At 40.0% G+C, this 21,937-nt stretch overlaps 1 protein-coding gene across 1 annotated transcript in view; it reads left to right on the top strand.

Annotated features, from left to right (window-relative positions):
• SLC36A4 (solute carrier family 36 member 4) overlaps positions 1–21,937 on the top strand; it is a gene marked incomplete at both ends in the record, with an annotated part of 103,814 nt that overhangs the window by 25,731 nt on the left and 56,146 nt on the right. Inside the window, 3 exons of the mRNA XM_080338630.1 lie at positions 355–582; positions 1,795–1,893; positions 17,565–17,734. Of these exons, the coding sequence (XP_080194756.1) occupies positions 355–582; positions 1,795–1,893; positions 17,565–17,734 (497 nt within the window). The remainder of the gene's footprint in view (positions 1–354; positions 583–1,794; positions 1,894–17,564; positions 17,735–21,937) is intronic.

The raw sequence follows: 21,937 nt of genomic DNA on the forward strand, positions 1-21,937 counted from the left end.
CCTAAATCCATCTTGATTGCATTCAATTTACCAAACACTTCCTTTCTGAAAGGAATCTGATCTAAACTGCTCATGTGGATTTATTTCCTCTTTAGTCAGTGGTGGGATAAAGACACTTCCAGGTCTTTCATGTCCTGATTTCATAATTTGTCTTACTGATGAAACACTTGCTCAAAGTGCCTTGTCCTCCCCTCTGCGCTGAGAGGACAGGGATCCCAAAATGCATGACAGTCAGCAGGTAAAGCAGAGGGACAGATTTCCCTATAGAAGAACAGCGATGTGACTGTATACTCAGTGCTACCACTGTTTAATATGTGGGGGATTTTGTTTCAGTTTGTTTTTTTTTTCCTATAGGTCCATGAAGGATTATTGGAAGACATGACTGCTCCCATAAATGTCAGTACCACCTCCAGTTCTTCTGAGAAAAGGAGTACTGATTTACGAATATACATGCTGTGTTTCCTGCCATTCATGATCCTCCTGGTCTTTATTCGTGACCTGAAGAGCCTGTCCTTCCTTTCATTGCTTGCCAATCTCTCCATGGCTGTCAGCCTGGTGATCATTTACCAGTATATTGTTAGAGTGAGTATAAAAAAGTTTCTTATCTTTTTTTTCTTTTTCAGTGTTGTATTTGTTGTGTGTGGTGGTTGGACTCTGATAGATACATACTGACTGACAATTCCTGAAAGGCAGGGTTATCTGGTATCTAATTGAGGCATCTTAGTTTAAGGAGTAGTCTCAGTACTTGGGACAAATACTTTTGAAAGAAAGGATAATATTGGCACACTTAAGATAACAAAGTATGTATTGTAACGACTTGAAGTCTTTGAGTGGAAAAATATATGAATTTTGATGGGCTGCACACAGAATTCGCAAGGTTTTAATCTATGGTCAATCTTTTTGTTGCAATGGAAGAACAAATTCAATAACATTTATTTCTAGTGTTTCTCCAGTACAGTCAGGAAAAATTTAAGACTTACCCTTTAAGAATTTACATTGCAGACTTCTATCTCCTGAAAAGTTGAATAGTTGCTGCGTTTTCTGAATTGTTGCTGTTTTTCATATTTGGAGGCATTTCGTAATGGAACAAATGAAACCGATGGCCGAAAAGAAATCACACGTAGAAACCTCTACGTTTTTCTTTCTCACGATTTTTGGCAAGTGCTAGGTGATCGATGCTGTTGCACACACAGTGTAAATCAGTGGTGAGTGCCCCTGCTGTTAGAGAAAACTTTGACACGAGTGCCATGAGTGGGAAGCGGTGGATGAGGACCGACCAGAAAAGCCACTGAGAGGTGTTGACTGGGTGAGGGGGCAGGAGAAGTTACATAGAAGAGACTGGGGGAGATAGAGAGTGATTAATTGCTCTGCAGGAGCTCAGCTTGTATTTAAAAGATTTTCTTTTACTGTCCTGTATGGTTATGAAGAATATCTGTGCAGCATGAAAGCAGATTAGAAAACGCAATGCTCTGAGAAGTTTGCGGAAGATTAAGTTTGAGTCGTGAGCTTTCCTTTTTGGTTTAATTGATGCTCACTCATATAGACCAGTGTAATACTTCAAATGGGAAAATTTCTGGTGTTAGTAATACGAACATAGAATAAATATATCTGCAAGTGTCTGTGTGTGGGTGGGAAGGTGCCTACAAATTTGGGAGGAAAACCAGGGATTGCAAATAGCAATGTATATATGTACTGAGTTTTCTTTCCTATAGCATAAACGCATTAGTCAAAGTTGTAGGAGCATCTAACGTACTTTCCATAACACGTAACACTGTTTGCCTTTGTTTTCTTTAGGATATAGTAGATCCTCGGAAACTGCCTCCTGTGGTTGGCTGGAAGAAATACCCACTGTTTTTTGGGACTGCAGTATTTGCTTTTGAAGGAATTGGTGTGGTAAGTGCTTTCTACTGACTCTTTTAAGCACCTGAATCTGTGCTAGATAATGGGATACTGACAGTTTTACTCCTGTTGTTATTTTGTGGTTTTTGTTGAAGCACTAATCTCCCATGTTGATATGGAAAGGATTAATTTATCTTGTCAAATAAGGCAAAGGTTGAGAAAACAATATCCCATCAGAGGGGAGTTTGGTGAATACTGATTGCTACTTGGATATTTAGCACCTTCCCAAATGACAAGAATGTCTTTAGTTCTGAATAGATTGAGACAATAGTGTGATAATAACTAGTATAATAAGTGCTTTATAATAATTTAATACTCAGCTAATATGATGATACTATAATTGTAATGATTCAGCAGCTCAGTTTTAGGTGATGAATGTGTAAAAATAGAAATGTATTCAGCATCCTTATTTTCCTTTGGGACCACAGAAGACAAAGTAATTGATTAGAAATGTATTATTCTTCCTGCTTCAGACTTGTCTATAGATGTGACTTGACAGAGATGGAGATGATAAGGAAAAGGATAGACATTTCAGAATACTTTTTTGATTTGTGGTCTTCTGATAATGAACGTCAGTTCCTCATTGTTTCCTAAAGGATGTCAATTAAATAGATTTATCACTCTGAAAATTTGGGTTTTAAAAGTGGATCTTTTTAAATCTCTTATTCACTTCTTATTGTTTCTAGGGGCTTTCTGATTGCATCTCACACTAGCAAAGTTCTCAAGTTAGCACTTTTGTTCCACATGGCATATTTTTAAAAATAGCTGAAGAGGCTTCTGGGAATGGTAGATCATAATATCTTTAAACTGTCAGGAAATGGCTACATACACTTTATTTGTTACTAATATAATAATGTACTTCAGCAAGTGTTACTGTATGCTTTAAACTAAAAAAAACGAACCAGCCCACTTTTCCCCCCAAAAAAACGAAACAACCCCAAAAAAACCCAACACAAACCAAAACAACCCCAAACCAGTATGCAATTATTGTTGACATAACACAGAAGAGTTTTCAATTCTCTTTTCTTCTCTGGAATTGTCAGCCCTGACTTAAACCAGAATACTGTACATTGCTGTTGTATTATCACTGCCAGAAGAGCTGAATAGGGAAATCTTTTAACTGTTATGATGTTACCAGAGTGTTTTCACACACGGGAGATGTGGATCCGGTGACTGTGAATCTCCATTTCTTACACTGTTCTGGACTGTTTCTCAGACTGTGAACTGGCTGATGCAGAGGTTGGGCTGAAGTAGATCTGAGTGCATCTGGAAATCTTTCCTTTGGTCATCTGGAAGTTCCATCATAGGAATCACAGAATCACAGGATGGTTGGGGTTGGAAGGGACCTCTGGAGATCATCTAGTCCAACCCACCTGCTAAAGCAGGTTCACCAGAGCAGATCACACAGGAATGAGTCTAGGCGTGTCTTGAATGTCTCCAGAGAAGGAGACTCCACAGCCTCTCTGGGCAGCCTGTTCCAGGGCTCTGGCACTTCAAAGAGAATAAATTTCTCTTCATGTTTAGATGGAACCCCCTGTGCTTCAGTCTGTGCCCATTGCCCCTCATCCTATCATTGGGCACCACTGAAAGGAGTCTGGTCCCATCCTCTTGACACCCACCCTTGAGGTATTTATAAACATTGATGAGATCCCCTCTCAGCTTCTCTTCTCCAGGCTGAACAGACCCTGCTCTCTCAGTCTCTCCTCATAAGAAAGATGCTCCAGACATCTCATCATCTTCACAGTCCGCCACTGGACTCCCTCTAGTAATTCCTTATCCTTCTTAAACTGGGGAGCCCAGAACTGGACGCAGTGCTCCAGATGCAGCTTCACCAGGAAATCAGCCATTTGTCTGGGGTTGTTTGATGTCTACAGGTCTGGGGCAGAAAAACCATTCTCAGTGAATCAGGCAGATGGGACTGTACTAAGCTTAAATTGTATAGTCTGGGACAGACTGCACATACTGCCTGTGGGTAAATGCTTAATACACATCCCAGGTGTGTCTGCTGTGCTGTACCTGAGCAAATCTCACGTGTGTATTTGTAGCCAGGAAATGGGAGTCCTGTGACATTTAGTAGAGGTGGTTTATTGAATTATAGGCAGGGAATTGATTTATGGTAATTATTTTCTGGCACATTAGATCCCACATTAGACAGCTTCTTGAATTTACATCAGCAGTAACATAGTAGAAGGACTGTCCAGAGCATGGTGCTTGATTGAATCCCTGATTGTTACTAATGACATCTTTGAGAACTCCAAACTTTTTTCTTTCTTTAATTTAAGAGCATATAATGTAGGGTTCATTTGAAGTGTGCCTTTAAAACATAGAAATACTGCTTGATATTTTTAGATATTAACATTATACGCTTATTGCATTTATTTCTGTGAAGGCTGTCTAAATTTCTTACTTGATCATAATTTACTTATTCTTTGAAGCAAATGAAGAGTGCATTTTAGTTATGCATGTGTTTGAATTGTTGTGGTAAGGAAAAAACCCTCACCATTTAATTAGATCAGCCCCTTAGTCTCTCTCTGACTCAAAATGGATTTATCTGATCTTGATCTTGTTGTGAAAGTCTTGATTTTAGATTTTGTTCTGAATGACTTGCAAATAACACTTAATACTGTGAAGCTATCTGAACATTGCATTATAAACAGAAGCCTTAAGGTCTTAATTATATCAGAAAAGTTGATGATGGTTGATTCATTTTATGCAATAAGTTGGCCTTAAACAGGTCTCATTTTTGCTTTTTCTTTATTCCAAACATACGTTATCCTAATTCTCATCTGAGAGCTGCCAGATTACTGAATGTTACAAACAGGGACAGCAAATTAAATTCTGAGTTGTTTGGGCTGGTGAAGTCATCTTAAGCAGAACCTGTCAAGAGAGGAAAAATACCATCAAGTGTGTTTTTTCTACCACCGTTGTTCTATGTAAAATGGTCTTTCCTGCCAGGAACACTTAATGATGAACAATTCGAGTAGAGGAGTAAATGATCTATAAAGCACAGTATAAAACAGTACACTTTACACATAGCAGTCAGGAGGATTTATTTTCAAAGATACTTAATTGATTTTGTTTTTATTAATAGGGGAGTGACTAATGTAGAGAGAAAGTAATTGGTAGTTCCTAATGCCATGCTCATTATGGAAACATGTTTGTCTGCCGTCTTTAAACCAAATAATAGGCTGCAGGGAAAATACTTTATCACTGATTTTTTTTTTTTCCATGCCATTCTTCCAAAAAGCTTTTTATATATATATTTTTTTTTTTCTTTTAGTTTAGCACTTAAAATATTACTGTAGTTCTTAAGTAACTCTATTAAAATTAGTGAGACTTAATTAAACAGAGAAGTCTAAAATCCTGTTCACTATGGGGAATGTGATGCAGGGAGATGCAGTGATTCAGCAGATTCCTGGCAGGATTTTCATCTTGCTCCTGAGAGAGCATATTTCTCTTTTAGATGGTGAGCATTTGAACATGGGTTTTGGTTAAAATCCGTCATTAGTTTAGGACTGATTAGCTGTCCATGAGTACTAAGAAAATCAGCAGTGTGGAAGTAATTTGGAGTGTTGTTGCCTTGGCTGTAGTTGATCCCTGGATGAATAGACTTTAAGAACCTTAATTTTACTGCCTTGTGTCTGTAATAACCCAAAGAGGAAGAGTAGCCTGTTTATAGTTGAAATCTAGAATCTCAAATAAACCAAGGCAGTGCCTAGAAACTAGTACTTGTGTAATACTGAGACCTAGTTAAACGTTTCATCAGCTAGTGTTATAAAACTGTTTCAGATGTTTTCGTTAGAAGAAAAATAATTAATATGATGAATCGATTATATGAATATGATGAATCACGCTGTTCATATCTGCCTGTGAGATCAATCTGAACTCTTATTTGGTGGCAGATTTGAATAATTTTGTCATTTTGCTGGAGTCCAGGCAAGTTGTTCCTTTGTTGCTACAACCACCACAGCAGAAATAAGGTGCTGATTAATGTTAATGCATGCTGAACTCTGAGCGTGCTTGTAACAGGATTAAAAACTACTGCAGTCTGTTCCTTGTGCTGCTCGTTGCTTTGGTCCTTGTTTGACTTGTCTGTAAAAATGGGGTCACTGCTGATGGGTATAAGGTTTCTGTTGCAAAATGTGCCTGTCTGGATGGCCAGGTGGTAACCGCTGTGTGCGAACAGGCGGACTTGGCAGTGGGGGGACTTGTGATCTCTGAGCATCGAGTTCGCAAACAGCACCTGAGAGCTCAGTGCTGTCCATCTGGTGGTGATCACTCATCATGTTGAGGGTTGGCTGGGGGGTTTCAACACTTGTAAGTTAAGATTTTAAGATCATCAGGGTGACCTTGTGGAAATTGTGTTGACTACTGGCATCAATACAGTTTGTGGAACAATAGTGGCAGCAGAAATGCAGAACAATAGACCGTTTAAGATACTCAGTTTTGTTTTAAAGTGAAAATTTTCACAGTATCACAGTATGTTTGGGATTGGAAGGGACCTCAAAAGATCATGTAGTCAAATCCCCCTGCTGGAGCAGGAACGCCCAGGTGAGGTCGCACAGGAACATGTCCAGGCGGGTTTTGAATGTCTCCAGAGAAGGAGACTCCACAACCCCCCTGGGCAGCCTGTTCCAGTGTCTGTCACCCTCACTGAGAAGAAGTTTCTTCTCAAATTTAAGTGGAACCTCTTGTGTTCCAGCTTGATCCCATTACCCCTTGTCCTATCATTGTTTGCCACCGAATTTTGGTCCAGAAGGCAATACTATGTTGATTAGGAGATAGAGAAAATTTTTATTCAGGCCTCAGTGCACCTTTTTGAGTACAGGGCTCAGCTGGGGATAGGAGAATCAGCCGCTTCTCGCACTCTGTGCTTCAGCTTCTCTCTGTCCAATGGTATCCTGTCCTGTATCAAAAACAGCGTGGTCAGCAGGACAATGGAAGTGATCCTTCCCCTGTACTCTGCATTGGTGAGGCCACACCTGGAGTATTGTGTTCAGTTCTGGGCCCCTCAGTTCAGGAAAGACATTGAAGTGCTGGAGCGGGTCCAGAGAAGAGCAACAAGACTGGTGAATGGACTTGAGCACAAGACCTATGGGGAGAGGCTGAGGGAGCTGGGCTTGTTTAGTCTGGAGAAGAGGAGGTTTAGAGGTGACCTCATCACTCTCTGTAACTACCTGAAGGGAAGTTATCGCCAGGTGGGGATTGGTCTCTTCTCCCAGGCAGTCAGCAATAGGACAAGGGGGCATCGGCTTAAACTCTGCCAGGGGAAATTTAGGCTGAATATTAGAAAGGAATTGTTTCCAGAGAGAGTGGTCAGGCATTTGAACGGCTGCCCAGGGAGGTGGTGGACTCGCCATCCCTGGAGGTTTTTAAACTGAGACTGGACATGGCACTTAGTGCCATGATCTAGTCAATGGACTGAAGTTGGACCAAGGGTTGGACTTGATGATCTCTGAGGTCTTTTCCAACCCAGTCAATTCTGTGATTCTGTGATTCCGTGTGTGGGTTCCCTATGCCAGATGTGCTGCCTGGCAAATCACAGGGCTGGTGTTCAGGCCACAGAAAAGTACCAACAATATTTGAATACAGGAGCTGCAGGTGATGTAATGGAGTGAAATGTGTCTTTCACAGAACATGTGACATTATATTTTGTAAGAACCACGTTCAAGAGCCTCATTCATTTTCCAAAGGTGAGTAGGTCTGTTTTTTCTAATGAATGTGAGATTTTTGTTAGTGAATTAAAAGGTAACTTCAGCCTGTGCTCCTCAGTGTGCCCAAAATCTGGTTAAACCTCTTGAACGTACTTTTCAGAAGGATATAAAACCTTCAGGCTCGACTATGTCTGTAGCATTACCGTGTGCAGGTAATAGCTTTGCATAATGTTATGCTTATATAATAGCAGTTACCCTTAATGAATATTTTGCAGTGAAAGTCTGACTGGCTTTCTCATTCGAGGTATAAAATCCAAATCCAAATGTGGAAGTGATATATTAATATAAGCTTCAGGGGAAAGGAGGATGAAATAGATTCATAACGTTTAAACAAGAAAGATAATTTTTCTTCTCCGTTACACAGAAATATGCAAAGTTAAGTATGGTTTGTAGAATTGAATATGTTCTTTTTTTTCTTTCTCTGTTGAGTGCTGCAGACTGATTAGTCTAGCGAAGAGAAACGGTTACTTTCCAACATTAATTTGAGGTTTGGAAAATAAAGCTTATGGTATTTTAGCCTCCTACTTGAAATTATCTATTCAAACTGCTTTTGAACTTGGATATCACAGCTTTGCAGTAGAAAGTGGATTGGTATTTGTATACCAAAAGGCAGGCTCTGGAATCACATTAGGCAGCAGCTAAGCAATTTCAGGAGATTTAGAAAAGAGAAAATTAAGTGGATTATCATTTTAAAGTGTTGTTATTTGGATTTTGAAAGTGGTGCAGATGAGCTTGTTAGGTCTGTGGCTTTGAGATAAAAGCCTCTCATTGTCAAAAATTATTTTACCAGATTAGTTTTATCTTTTTAAAAAAATTAATGAAACCCAATGGCACTCTTCTGTTGTCTTTAAGACCAGAAAGGATATGTCAGAAACAGACATTTAACAGGTAACATGACGTCATCTAAATCTGCTTGGGACATTTCTAGACAGAGGTCTATCAATTTAATTAGTGTTCTTTTGAGATATGCAAAGACTTGTATCATCCAGTTGTAGCAGATGGGAGTTTTCAGAGGATGTTTTTGCATTTGGACACCCCAGTGTAGGTGACTGGATTTGCTGACTGTGGACATGACCTTCTCCTAAATGTACATGGTGAATGTGGACTTGAAATGTCACATCTGCAAGAGGCGTGTTGTAGGTACTGTGAAAAATTGCTTAGTTTGAATGTCTTCTGGAGATGATTAATGTAAGAGGAGGAAAAAGGTTATGGGCAAATGTGTAGAAATGGAGAATGTTGTTAGAGGTAGCTGATAAAATGTTGTATGAGAAACTGTAAAAAGTTCATTGTCTTCCATAATCAGATCAATGTTGATAACATCTCAGACAACTTGATATTACCTCTTTACTGAGTTAAATATTACTTATTGATATTGTTGTACTTCTAAGTGTAGAAAAACTTCCTTTTACCCTGGAGAGCCATTTGGCTGTCCGTATTCCAACTTTAATACTTCCTATATTCACGGTGAACCTTACTAACACAAACAAAGACCCATGAGTATAACTTTCTTTCAGGCTCAGCAGTTTTCAGAAGTTAGTGTTCTGTAATGGGAACTTGGCTTCTGGATTTAGTTATTTTGTATAAACCTTTTACTGTAAAAATTGATGTATAGTCACCGTTTAGCTTGCATCTTTCCTTGGGTAATAGAAGCCGCCCTTTTATTTTCAATCATTAGGGATCTGGTAAGAAAAGTCATATTTTTTTATTGTACTTGTAAAAAAAAAAGTGAGCTTTAAAAGTGAGCTTTAAAAATGTATCTGAAAGTGATGGAATAAAAGCTTGTTGCTCAAATATTGTGTAAGACTTCTTCTGTATGGTGAAAGAGGAGATGAAAAAGGACAGGCAAACAGAATGGAGCAATGTAATAGAAATATGTTATGAGCATTATTTTACTTTGAGAAACCATCCTCTTTGTGCAGACAGTTCCCCAGTACGCTGTAGGCTTGTAGATCCACCTCTCAGTGAACAAATGAATTCTTTGGGACCTTCTACAGACCAATAGGAATGGGCCGGGCCTGGCCTGGGCTGCACTGGTTTACTGAGACTTCAGTCTTCTTTCTTTGTGGGTTAAGTAGTAGAATTTATGTTTACATACTATGAATGCCTTCGATATCAGCATCTTCTGCTTTTTTGCTTTGAATTGAGGAGGGGTTTATTTTGTTGCAGTAGGACATGATTACAGATGTTTTGTTTTGTTTTCTTGAGCAAATGCTGATTAATACATTGGTTTTAATTTTCCAAAATTCTTGGCTTGTCTGTACCTTAAACTAATGAAACCATCTGTATAGCTGTCTCCTCTACCTGAAACACTTATTTTAAGAGGGTAAGAGATGGAGGATTGCTTCATTCTTGCCATTTTAGTGGTATTTCCTGAAAAAGGGAAAGATGACCATATCTATTTAAACATTAAGCACGTCTGCTATTAAGTTATCCAGTACAAGATTAGTTTTTAGTGGCCATGACAATTAAATCAAAGTTTATCTGATTATCTGTGGGCTGAATTCTCGTGTGGTTGTTGTTTTTTGTTGTCCAGTCATTTAAAACGTAGAGATTTCTGATTAGAATTAGATAGTCCCCTGCAGCTTGGTTGTAGAAAGACTGAATGTAACAGGATATTCAAGGCATGGGATGAGGAGATGACGGTATTACTGGGGGATGTCCATACCTACTTCATGCAGCTTGAAATGAAAAGGAAGATATGAAAGATAAGAAAGATGGGGAGACAGACTTTCTAGCAGGACCTGTTACGATTGGACAAGGAGTGATGGTTTTAAACTAAAGGAGGGGAGATTCAGGCCAGACATGAGGAAGACGTTTTTTACACTGAGGGTGGTGAAACCCTGGCCCAGGTTGGCCAGAGAGGTGGTGGATGCCCCATCCCTGGAGACATCCCAGGCCAGGCTGGATGGGGCTCTGAGCAACCTGATCTGGGTGAAGATGTCCCTGCTCATGGCAGGGGTTGGACTAGATGAGCTTTGAAGGGCCCTTCCAACCCAAACTATTCTATGATTCTGTACTTTGCGTAATGGTTGATGATTAGCCAGCTTATTTCAAAGATTTGATTATACTTCTTTGCCAGTAAATTATGAGTACTTTTGAGTTTGTTTGGTGAATGAAAGGAGGATGGATTATGCTTGTTTTGTAAATGAAGAAACCAAAGATTGATACAATAGTTATTGAAGGAATCAAGTATTATTAATAAGTTTCAAGGAAGATAATAGTCACATGCTAGTGTCTCAAAGACGATAGGAGGATCTCTATGAAGCAGGTGACAGAGAAAAAGTTGGAGAATTTATTCAACTGAGGAGAGACAAAATGATGGAAAATGAGAAATTATGAAAAGGTTCAGTTTTGTCTAAAATAGCTGATTTCATAGGTCTTTAGGGCTATGACAAAGCACTAGTGTGAACTGAGGGAGAAACAGCGTGAATGAAACAGAGCATGGAAATAAGAAGCAGGGAAAAGATCCATTAAAAAAACTGAAAGTTTTTTGAAACTCTGAAACTGAACTCAACTCATGATTCTCACAATTCTCTCATGTCCAGCATTTTGCCCCTGGTAACCTTGCTTCGGAGAGGTTATCCCCCAAAGTTTCCCCTGACCATAGAATTTCCCATCACTAGTTTGTGCCGTGGTTGTGTATGCGGTGACAGCTTATAGGTCTGAAGGGTGTGGGAGGTATTGGGCTGGATTAATGATCCTGCCTGTGTGCTTGTTTGAACAAGCACAGAGCGACATCAAAGCCTTATTGTGAGATACCGAACTGATGCAACTTCCCTGTTGAGAGAAGATGTTATAAGTGTTGGACAGAGAGAGACAATCAGAGGTGTGACATTTTTTTTCTTTCAAAGCTATTCAGTCATCTAGGTAGGATGTTAGCTTTTTAAAAAAAGTCATTTAAAAGAATTGAAGAGTGAAATTAATGTCTGACTCCAGAAAAAGGGACAAAAACCCCATATTCAGCTTCAGTGTTCCAAAACGGACACAAGAAAACTAAAAAGCATTAGTGAAAAGAACCTTCTCTCTTTTGCGTTCAGTTAAAACGTTCATTTTTTTGGTAGTCATTGCGACAGGGACTGTACAGGGACTGGAAAGCAATTCAGAGTGAAAATTTATCCAGCAGCTGCCCAACAGTGACACGGTGTCAGAACAAGCACTGGCTCATGTCATACCTCCCGTCAGCCTCTTGTCTCCTTATAAACACTTCACAAATCTTCTGGATCCTGGTGAAATTTAGCAGCTTAGGGAGCAGGGAGTTTGTGTAATATATGTGTAATTGGTTGTTACTTGGCTTCATGTTAATCCTGTGAGATACGCAACATTTCAACTTGTCTGGAATAGGTGATGTTGTATAATGTATAAGACCTGGCTCAAGTTCTTTACATAATTTCTTTGGAGACGCATTCTGCCAAGGGAAGCATCTCCTGCAGTGACAACAACTGGCTTGAAACACCTCCTGCTGCTCAGAAAGAGCATCTGGGCCTGGGAAGGGACACGCTCACCTGGACTGGGTGATGCAGGAAAGGCCGCATTTGCATCCTCATCTGTTCAGCCTGGAGGATGATCTAGTCCTGGTACTAACTCAAGGTTAAGCAGAGAGAAATTAGCATTTTAAAATACAGTTTCTTATGGCTACCAACTCCAACACTGGCTAAAAGCATGGAAAACTGTATTTGTTGGTAACTCAGCATCGTTCCCCGCTTAAATCAATGGAGCTACTCGTTAGCTTGGAGAGGGCTGCATGCTTCAAGATCTAAGTATGTTAATGTGTCTTTGGCTAATGATACTGTTATCCTCTATTTCTCTTTACAACCTTCATTAACAGTGAATTTAAGGAAAAGATATGCAATGTTAAAGTGAGGTTGATGATGCAGGAGCATGCGTTTAGATGTAGTATGTTTTATTTTGACCTACTCGTTAGTGTGCAAGAAGTGACATCATTTAGCTTAATGAGTGAACTTGATTTAATGGATAGTTAAAAAGCCGGAGTTGGTATGCTTAAGAGAATTGTCCTATAATGTTGTTTAATTATTTTTTAAATAAATCTTTGTTTTCTTGGAGAAATGTGGGTCTTCAGACTGATTGGCTTTAAATGCAAAAGGTAAAAGATTGCAATACAGTTAGAAATTAAAAAAAATATATATTTGAGTGCTTCCTTTGGGCTCAAGCACATTGAACAGAGTTTGTGCCACTGGTTCTTTGCTTTCCTTTATGAACTAGGTTTCAGATAGACAATTGTATGATAATCTCGTCTGCCTGTAAAAAGAAGTTCGTTAAAATGTGAAAAGGTTAAAAACTAAAACCAATAAACAACCATAGTTGTAGGTTGCCTGTGAGGAATTGTGAATGGTACTTGCTCTTTATTATATTGATTTCACGTTACTTCAATTCACATATTGATGTCTAGATTGGATTTCTCATAATAATCACTTTTTCAATTTTTTCATGTATGGCCTATGGGAAATCATAGCATCCTGCTGGAGGTAACAATATACGTCCATAGAACCACAGAAAAAATAAGTTGAAAAGGACCTCTGGAGATCATGAAGTCCAAACTGCTGCTCAAAAAAGATCTACCTTCTGTTGGATTGGTTTCCTCAGAACCCAATCCAGCTGAGCTATGAAGGTATCAGAGAATGAAGGCTCTCAGTCCCTCTTGGTAGCCTGTCCCAGCAATTAGCTGTTCTCTTCATAAAATTATTTTTCCTTATGTCCAGCTGAAAATTCCCCTTGTTGCAAGTAGTGACTGTTGCTGCTCATTCTTTGACATTGCACCTCTTAGAAATCAGCTTGGTCTTCTCTGCAAGCCCTCTCTTCCTTTGCTTAGCTGAAGACTTCAGGGAGGTTCCCTGCCCTCACCTTCTCTGTGGCCTGAATTACCTCAGCTGTCGGCCTCTCGTGCTCCAACCTGCTTGCCACATTGACCTCCCTCAGCTGGACTTGCCCCATGTGTCAATGTCTGTCTGGTACTGGGTGACCAAAACTGGGCATGGTATCCAGGTGCAGTTTCTCAAGTGCCACAGAGAGAAAGAATCACTTTTTGGCCTGCTGCGTGTTCTCTTGCTGGTGTGGCCCATGTGCACGCCAAGCCTGCGTAAACGTGGGCTGCTGACTCCTGTTCAGCGTCTTGTCTGCCAGGATGTCCTGGTCCATTTCTGCTGAACTGCACCCTAGCATGACAGTCCTCATCTTCTGCATGCCGTTACTCTGTCCAGTGTTGAGGAGTTCGCTTTTGTCTTTGAGCTCCATGAGATCTCTCTCTGCCCAGTCCTCCAGCTCACTGAGGTCCCTCTGAACTGATGCTCTACTCTCCTTTGAATCAACTGTTAGTCCCAACGTAATGCCATCTACCACCATGTTAAGGGTATGTTCTATTGCATCACCCAGGTCATTAACAAGCATCACCCCACCTATCAAACCTGCAGGAGCAACATAAGTAACCAGTCTCCAGTGGAACTTGATACCTTTTGAGCCCACTAGTCTGGACTGTTTTTCACCCAATTTATACTCCTGGCATCCAGTCCCTCTCTTGTCTAATTTTATTATAAAGGATACTGTGGGATCTTGCATCAATGGCCTTCCCCTTGTCCATAAAGCCAATTGTTCCATGCGAAAGGGCCATGAGATTGGCTAAGTGTGATTTATCCTTGATAAATCCATGCTGACTTGGCAATTCAGAGCGCGCTTTGTGCCGGTGAGGTGACTGCTCTGAGGAACGGACACCTCATAGTCCCTGTGGTTTGGATGGTTTCTTCCCTGAGGAGTTTGTCTTGGACAAATCCCCTGACATGCCAAGGGTGGCCACTTTGGCTGTGCAGGGGCCCTTGCCCTGCAGCAAGTCCCCCCCTCTGCTATTCAGACCCAGCAGTTTCGTGCCATCTTGAGCAATGTCTCCAGGTCTCCTGTGCACCCCTCCCACAGCAGCGACCATGGCCACTGCCTCGCTCCTGGTTGCTGGAGCTCCCGAGGGCTCAGGTCCTTGGGAGGCTGGACCCAAGTCCCTTTGCTACCTCAGCGTTTCCAGCTCAGCAGCAAAACTCCAGTGCTGTCTGTTGGCTCCTGATGCTGCTCCCTCACCTCCCAACACTGCTGGGTGCTGCGTGCGCCTTCCTCCTCCTCTGCTCTCTGGACAGGCCGTGGGAGCTGCTCTGCATTCGATACAAAGCATTGTGTATGTGCAAAATGTCATTACTCATAACAGTTATTTATTAAAATCTAGTGCAGTCATCTAAACATATTTATTTTAATGACTTTCTTTCAGAATGGCCATAACCAGTGTTTGTCATACACATGTAACACTTTGCTATTTCAACTGAAGAAGTAGCCAAAAAGTAGGAAGTTTCTTTCTCTTCACCATTTTTATGACTAGCCTTTAGGGCTTTTTCTTTGTCTGAAAGAAGGCATCATAATGAGCACTCTCATAGACTTTGACTTGAGCTCACTCTGTGAAACCACAGAAGTTTTTTCCTCCATTAGCAATTTCCTACAGATTGCTTTTGCCGTCCTTCAGAGGGCCAGGTGGTCTCAAGGATCCCTCTCCTGCCAGGAGTCGTGGTGAAACAACACAAGATTTCTTTTCGTGGCTGGCATGTGTGTCTGAGTTCATTACCCTCCTTCTGCCAGGAATGTAGGAGGTGAATGCCGGAGACTCTGGAAATCAAATCCCTGGGCCAGTGAAGTTACTAAGTGATTCCTGGTATCTATAAGCTGGGCAAGTGATGGCCATTAAACCTCTGCAGAGATAATGCAGCTTGGAATAAGATCTTACTGTAACAACTTACGCTTGTTAAGATTCCCAGAAGTGGTAGAACACGGTAGAACTTATACAGAAAATATTTTCCATTTATAATCACCAGAGAATTAACAGATACACGTTCAATGAACGTTTTTATTACTGGTCCAGGCCCAAATGCTCTCTGTTTGTAGGAAGTCAAGAATGGGAAAACTCAGGAGAAGGGAAAAATTGCCTGTAATTTGCATCATTCAGAGCTCTTAATAAGGAGATGTGTAGAAAACAATCTAATTGCAACTGGGGACAAAAGAATCGAAGTGCCATCTGTCCTACCTGGCAGTTTTTGATGAAAACTGTAAAAAGATGACTCAATAGGTACCATACGGACAGAACCTTAATTCATTTAGAGGAAGTACCATATTTTTGTCTGTGTGGCAGTAAAGTAATACTTTAGTATTATATTACTAAAGTAATACCACAGGTCTCCTTTCATATTTTTTTCTGCTGCTCAACACTGTCATTTAAAAATTGATAGAAGCTGTTAAACTCTTTTTGGTTTAAATTTAGTATTCTTCATCAGATTAAGTTACAGTGCAAGCTCAAATTGCTTTCTGGAGGAAAAGTGTCAGCTGTGGAGGCTCTGAATTATATAAAGAAGATCCTCAGTTAAAATGTATAATGTCTTTTAATTGAAGATGAATGAAAATTTGGAAATGCCTCCAAATGTGCATATTTTTTTGTTCCCAAGTATAAAATGACTTCTTCAGGATTGCTAGTGTAGGAGAAATACAGCAATGTGGGATGGGTTGGCAGTGGTGATACTCAATGATAGGTCAGGAAGAGAATATAATTGGGTGACCAGGAGGAAAGGAATGATTGCCCTGTAGAAAACAATATGGCAACATTTCAAATATACCAATTTGTTTGTTAGCGGATGAGACCTGTTTTTTTCATAACTTACACTGGGTCAATTGAAAACAGTAAATAGTCAGTCATTTAAAAAGCAATTTTGTGTGATAGGCAGTAGCTTTTACAGGGCAACCCTGTTGCACCAAAACTGTTCTGTCTGTATTAGGTTTGATGTGTTGACGAGAGATGACAAGCTTGTTTAATTACAGTGACATACTGTTAATCAAATATAACCTGCATGTCTACTGAAAGATAAGCTGAACTGCAGTCTTTATTCCACTGAGTGTTTTGACCAGCTCTTCATTACTGATCTTCGCTAGAGAAACTTAGACATTTTACATATATGTAGGCATGCAAAATTAGGTGGTTTAATCTTGAACGGTATTGAGTATCTGAGATGAGTGTGCAGTTCTTCTGAAAGAGGTAGGAAAACTGCTTCTCTGGGAGCATCCACATGCCTTCAATTTCTGTCTTAATGAAGACATAAAAAGATCTGTTACATTGATGAAATTCAAGGTGGGATGAGCAGCGTGTGGCTTGTTATTTGCATTTCCTGCCTTGCCTGGAGATTTTGTGTTGGTGACTGAAAACTTAAGCTGGAACTTATTAAGTGTATTATTCTGTGCATAGTATAGTACACGTAAAAGGGGAACTCTTCGGCATGCGCTGATGGTTGTAATGCCCGTATCTTCACCCCGAAGTGATGGCAAGCCCAGCAAGCTCACTTGGCTGTAGTTTAGGCTCAAAGCACCTACACTAAATTTAGGTAAAGCTTAGTGGCTCTGTCACTGTCAGCACAATGAAATAGAGTACGGGTACATATTCTGGTTGTCTTAGGCTCGAGGGTCCCTCTCCTTGGGAAGAGCTGAGGCTGCTGAGCATGAGCTTGTGTGTCAGCCATGCACATGGTGGGTTCGTCCGTGATGGGAACTGACAATGCAGGCATTCCTAATAAAAACAGGAGAATTATCCTTGGATTCTGAACAATTCTGTTACAAAAAAATTCACGTTAATCTTATTGCCTGTGTATTTCTTCTGGGCACCATAAGTTTCTCTTCTCAGTTTTTCTAACCTATAAATATTGCTTTATATTTCCACACTGATGCTGTTTTCCAACCAAGATAGGTGCTTCTCAGTAATTGAACTTTTCTGTTGGGTGCATAAAACATTGTGATCTTCCAGACTGTGAGACATTATTGTTGAGTAATATTATTTATTAATAAAATCACCTAAATTCTTGAAATTGGCTTTGAAAGGGGAGAGAAAAATAGTTTTACATAAAATGTGGTTGATTCTCCCTCTATTTCCAGGTACTCCCATTGGAAAACAGAATGAAGGACTCCGCACGTTTCCCACAGGCGCTGAACATTGGCATGGGAATAGTCATGACCTTGTATATCTCCCTGGCCACTCTGGGCTATCTGCGCTTCGGGGATGAAATCAAAGGCAGCATTACTTTAAACCTGCCACAAGATACATGGTAAGTGTATATGTGACTTAACACCAGTAATCTAGAAGGCAAAAACATGACAAGGGTTATTCCTATTATCAAAACTGAAAAACTGAGATTTGGGCCTTGATTTTTTTTTTTTTTTTTTTAAATATTATTTTCTTTTATTTCCTGTGGTTTTGGTTTTTGGAGGCATATTGCTCATGATATGTATTTTTAAACAGTACTGCATCCATTTTGGCTAGATATGCATCTGAAAGGGAAAATAGTTCTGTTTGTAATATTACATGTTGTTGTTCATTGTTAATATGATTAGTGAAAAGTTCGTTTAAAATGGTAGATCTGGGTTTATTTGTCCCTTAAGAGAAGTGCCTTTGAAAGAGGAGGAAGGAGAGCAATGTGGTGTATAAGATAAAGTTGCTCACTCACTCCTGCTTTTTTTATTGCGCTCATGCAAGCAACAGGATGAATTTTATTCTGCTGTAATATTCTGCTTTATTCTGCAGCCCTGCTGTCTAGCAGGCCTGTTCGAATAAGAGTTTTCAAATAGCTCTTGGCTACAGTGCAGATGTGGTGATCAGATGATATTTATCTCGATGGCTTTACAGACCTAATGCAAAGAAAGAGATAATAAAAGTGATGGAAACTGGTATTCTATAAGGTGGAGAAACTGGCATTATGAGTTTAATAACCTCAGAGCTGCTCAGGGCACATATATAGCGATAACAAAGTCATCTGTTTTTGTCTCCCCCTGGATAGTATAATTCCCCAGAGCACCAAACAAAATTAGAAACAGAGGCAGCTGGGTGGTAGGGCCGTGGATTGTGATGTACGAGGCCATTGCTGTGCGGTTTACCTGGCATGGGACCAGCGAGCAAATGTGTGCAGTTAACTGCACTGGCAAGACAAATTTCCAGCGAACCACAGGACAATATCTTGTTATTTAGTCCTCACATAAAAAACAAGCAGCTGGATTGAACTAGAGAAGTGGAAGGAACCAGTGAGATTTTTAAAGAAAGTGACCATGTGAAAGACCCTGGAATACAGCTAAGCAGTGAGACTTGGCTTATGTGTTTAATTCCAGCTGGACAATTCCCATTTTAAAAATAAGCTTTTCCTGATAAAATCAAAATTCTGCTGCTTTCTGGGTTTTATTTCATGTTCTCACAGATGCATTGACCAGAAGGCATACACAGAATCACACAGAATCACAGAATCAACTGGGCTGGAAAAGACTTCAGAGATCATCGAGTCCAACCCTTGGTCCAACTTCAGTCCATTGACTAGATCATGGCACTAAGTGCCATGTCCAATCTCAGTTTAAAAACCTCCAGGGATGGCGAGTCCACCACCTCCCTGGGCAGCCGTTCAAATGCCTGACCACTCTCTCTGGAAACAATTCCTTTCTAATATTCAGCCTAAATTTCCCCTGGCAGAGTTTAAGCCCATGCCCCCTTGTCCTATTGCTGACTGCCTGGGAGAAGAGACCAATCCCCACCTGGCTATAACTTCCCTTCAGGTAGTTCTAGAGAGTGATGAGGTCACCTCTAAGCCTCCTCTTCTCCAGACTAAACAAGCCCAGCTACCTCAGACTCTCCCCATAGGTCTTGTGCTCAAGTCCCTTCACCCATCTTGTTGCTCTTCTCTGGACCCGCTCCAGCACTTCAATGTCTTTCCTGAACTGAGGGGCCCAGAATTGAACACAATAGTCCAGGTGTGACCTCACCAGTTAGGCCCTTAAGTTTAATTTAAATAGAGGGCTGCGCATATTCTAAAAACATTCTGCTAGATTTGAGGTTTTGGAGAATAGGCTTGTTACACTTCTAGTTTAGATTGTGCTTTAGAGTACAAATTGTCACTGAGCGTAACAGACTATTATAATTAGAATATGTCAAAAATTGACTTTATGAAAAGAGGGTAGTTTTCAGCTTATTTTTGCTGATCTTTAACAACTTCTTTCTGGAATCAAAGTATTATATTTTACTTCATTAAATAATTTTTCTCTATTTACATGCAGTTATATTTAGCTTTTTAGAATATCTTATAAATTTTTTCTGTGTCCTCAAAAGTTCTTAAGAGGCTTTTAGGGACATGGTTTAGTGCTAGAGTTAGGTTATGGTTGCCAGTGTTCTTGAGGGTCTCTTCCAATCAAAATGATTCTATAATTCTATGATTCTATGTATGCAGAATATCTAGTGACATGAATCTCTTTACTCAGTTTGCTGCTGATTTAAGAGAGGACACAGAGACACAGAGTGTAGTTTACCTGATTTATTCATGATCATGAAATGCCTCCTGACCCAATCCAAGGAGTTGCACCACTTGCCTAAATCAGCACATATTTATAGTCAAAAAGTGCATCATTATTGTCACGTTCAGTTCAAACCAAGTCCTGTGACATTTGCAAATACACATTATGGGAAATTTCTGCTTTAGCACTTAGTAGTGTCCTTGGTTGGGTTGTCATAGAACGGTTTAGGTTGGAGGGAACTTCTAAAGATCACCTAGTTCCAACTCCCTTGCCATGGGCAAGACACCTTGCCCTAGACCAAGTTGCTCAATGCCCTGTCCAACCCGACCTTGAACACTTCCAGGCATGGGGCATCCACAGCTTCGAGGGACGACCTGTGCCAGTGTCTCGCCATCCATATTGTAAACAATTTCTTCTTTGTCCTTGGCTGGGGTCTCTGAAGGTTCTTTCCACCGTCTGTTCTTTGTTAAGATACAAGTGACAGATTTTGTGGAACAATTCCCTTACTGTGAATGCCAATGGTTGGCTACCATACAAGTATTATAGTATATTGAAGTTCAACAAGACATTACGCGGTACTAGTTCAAGTGGAAGCTTAGAACAATTAATGCCCTGTTGGGTCTAGCTGTATTGATATGTAAGTTTTGTTACACTAGTTTCCAATTTTTTTCCCATTTAAAAGAGGTACAACAAAATCTAAAACGTATAGAGTTGAAGAGGCAGACTTTGCTAACTTCTTCTAGCATATATGAATGATTTAGAATTTTTTTAAAGGGTAACCTAAGTAGCCAACTTCAGCTGATTGGACTATAATATAAAATTACTAGTAAAATCATTTAAATAATATAAAAATTGGTTTCCTGATTTGAAAAATTTGAATCCTTTTAGAGCTAGAAAAATAGGATAATAGAGATGCTTACTTCAAACTATTGTGTGTTTAAAATTTTGAATCCTGGTTTTGAATACCTTTTAAAAATTATTTTCTTAAAGGTTTGGGGTAATCTGAAGCCTGAGGATTACAGGCTAATTGTGAGTAGATGGACAGTTTTTCCCTTTGTTAACTAACTAAAATCCTTCTAAGCTTCTGGAATAAGGGCAGTGATACAGAGCTGATAAAAAAATGACTCTGTTTTTATCTCTAAATTTCTTAAAGCTGCTCAGCAATCAAAAAGTGTGTCATCAAAGCAGTGGCTTCTCAAGTAGCTACACCATTGTGTCACCATGTAACATGATGTAATAGTTTTTCTGTCCCTTTGAATGTGCCTTTGGGAATTTATTGAGTTGTGTATAGTGATGGTCAAACCTTTGATACAAATAATTTAGGACCTGTTAGTCGAAATGTATTTTTAGTCAGTGCTATTTTTTCCCCCATATAAACACTTCTAATTCCTTCTGTATGTTTTTTTCAGCTAATAAAAAAGCTGTATTTTTGTTTGTTTGTTTGTTTTGGTATCGTCAAATATTGAAAGCGTGATGAACTGGCTTGCAGCTGTGAGATAAGAAGCACCTAAGACAGGGCTGAAAGGGCTATTCGAGTTGATCAGCTGTATTCCCCTGCTCAAAAACACTCCCGTGTACCAAAGCCATCAATGAGTGCATGTTCAATGCTTCCTTCAAGAGGCCCAAGAAAGGATGATGGAGGCCTCCTGGTGTGGTGGGAATGAGCTGAGCTGGATGGATACAAATTTTGGATACAAATTTTGCTGTGATCTGCCATTTGGCCACAAGAAGGGGCCAAAAGCAGTCATGGCCAGATTTTATTTACTAATAAGAGATACAGACAGTGATAGTCAAAGGGAGTACGCTCTGAGCGACCCCTGCCAGACTGAGATACAGAGACAAGGGTCTAAGTTGTTCTTGCTCTACTCTTGCCTCTGCTTTTTTCTTCCCTTACTCATGCAGTTGCCTTTCTTTTTGCTCTTGAAACTCTTTGTGAGGACTGATGCAAAAAAAGGATTCAGTGCTTTGGTCTGCTTAGCACC

Source organism: Nesoenas mayeri (assembly GCF_963082525.1).
Source record: "Nesoenas mayeri genome assembly, chromosome: 1".
In the NCBI taxonomy this organism is placed as follows: Eukaryota; Metazoa; Chordata; class Aves; order Columbiformes; family Columbidae; genus Nesoenas; species Nesoenas mayeri.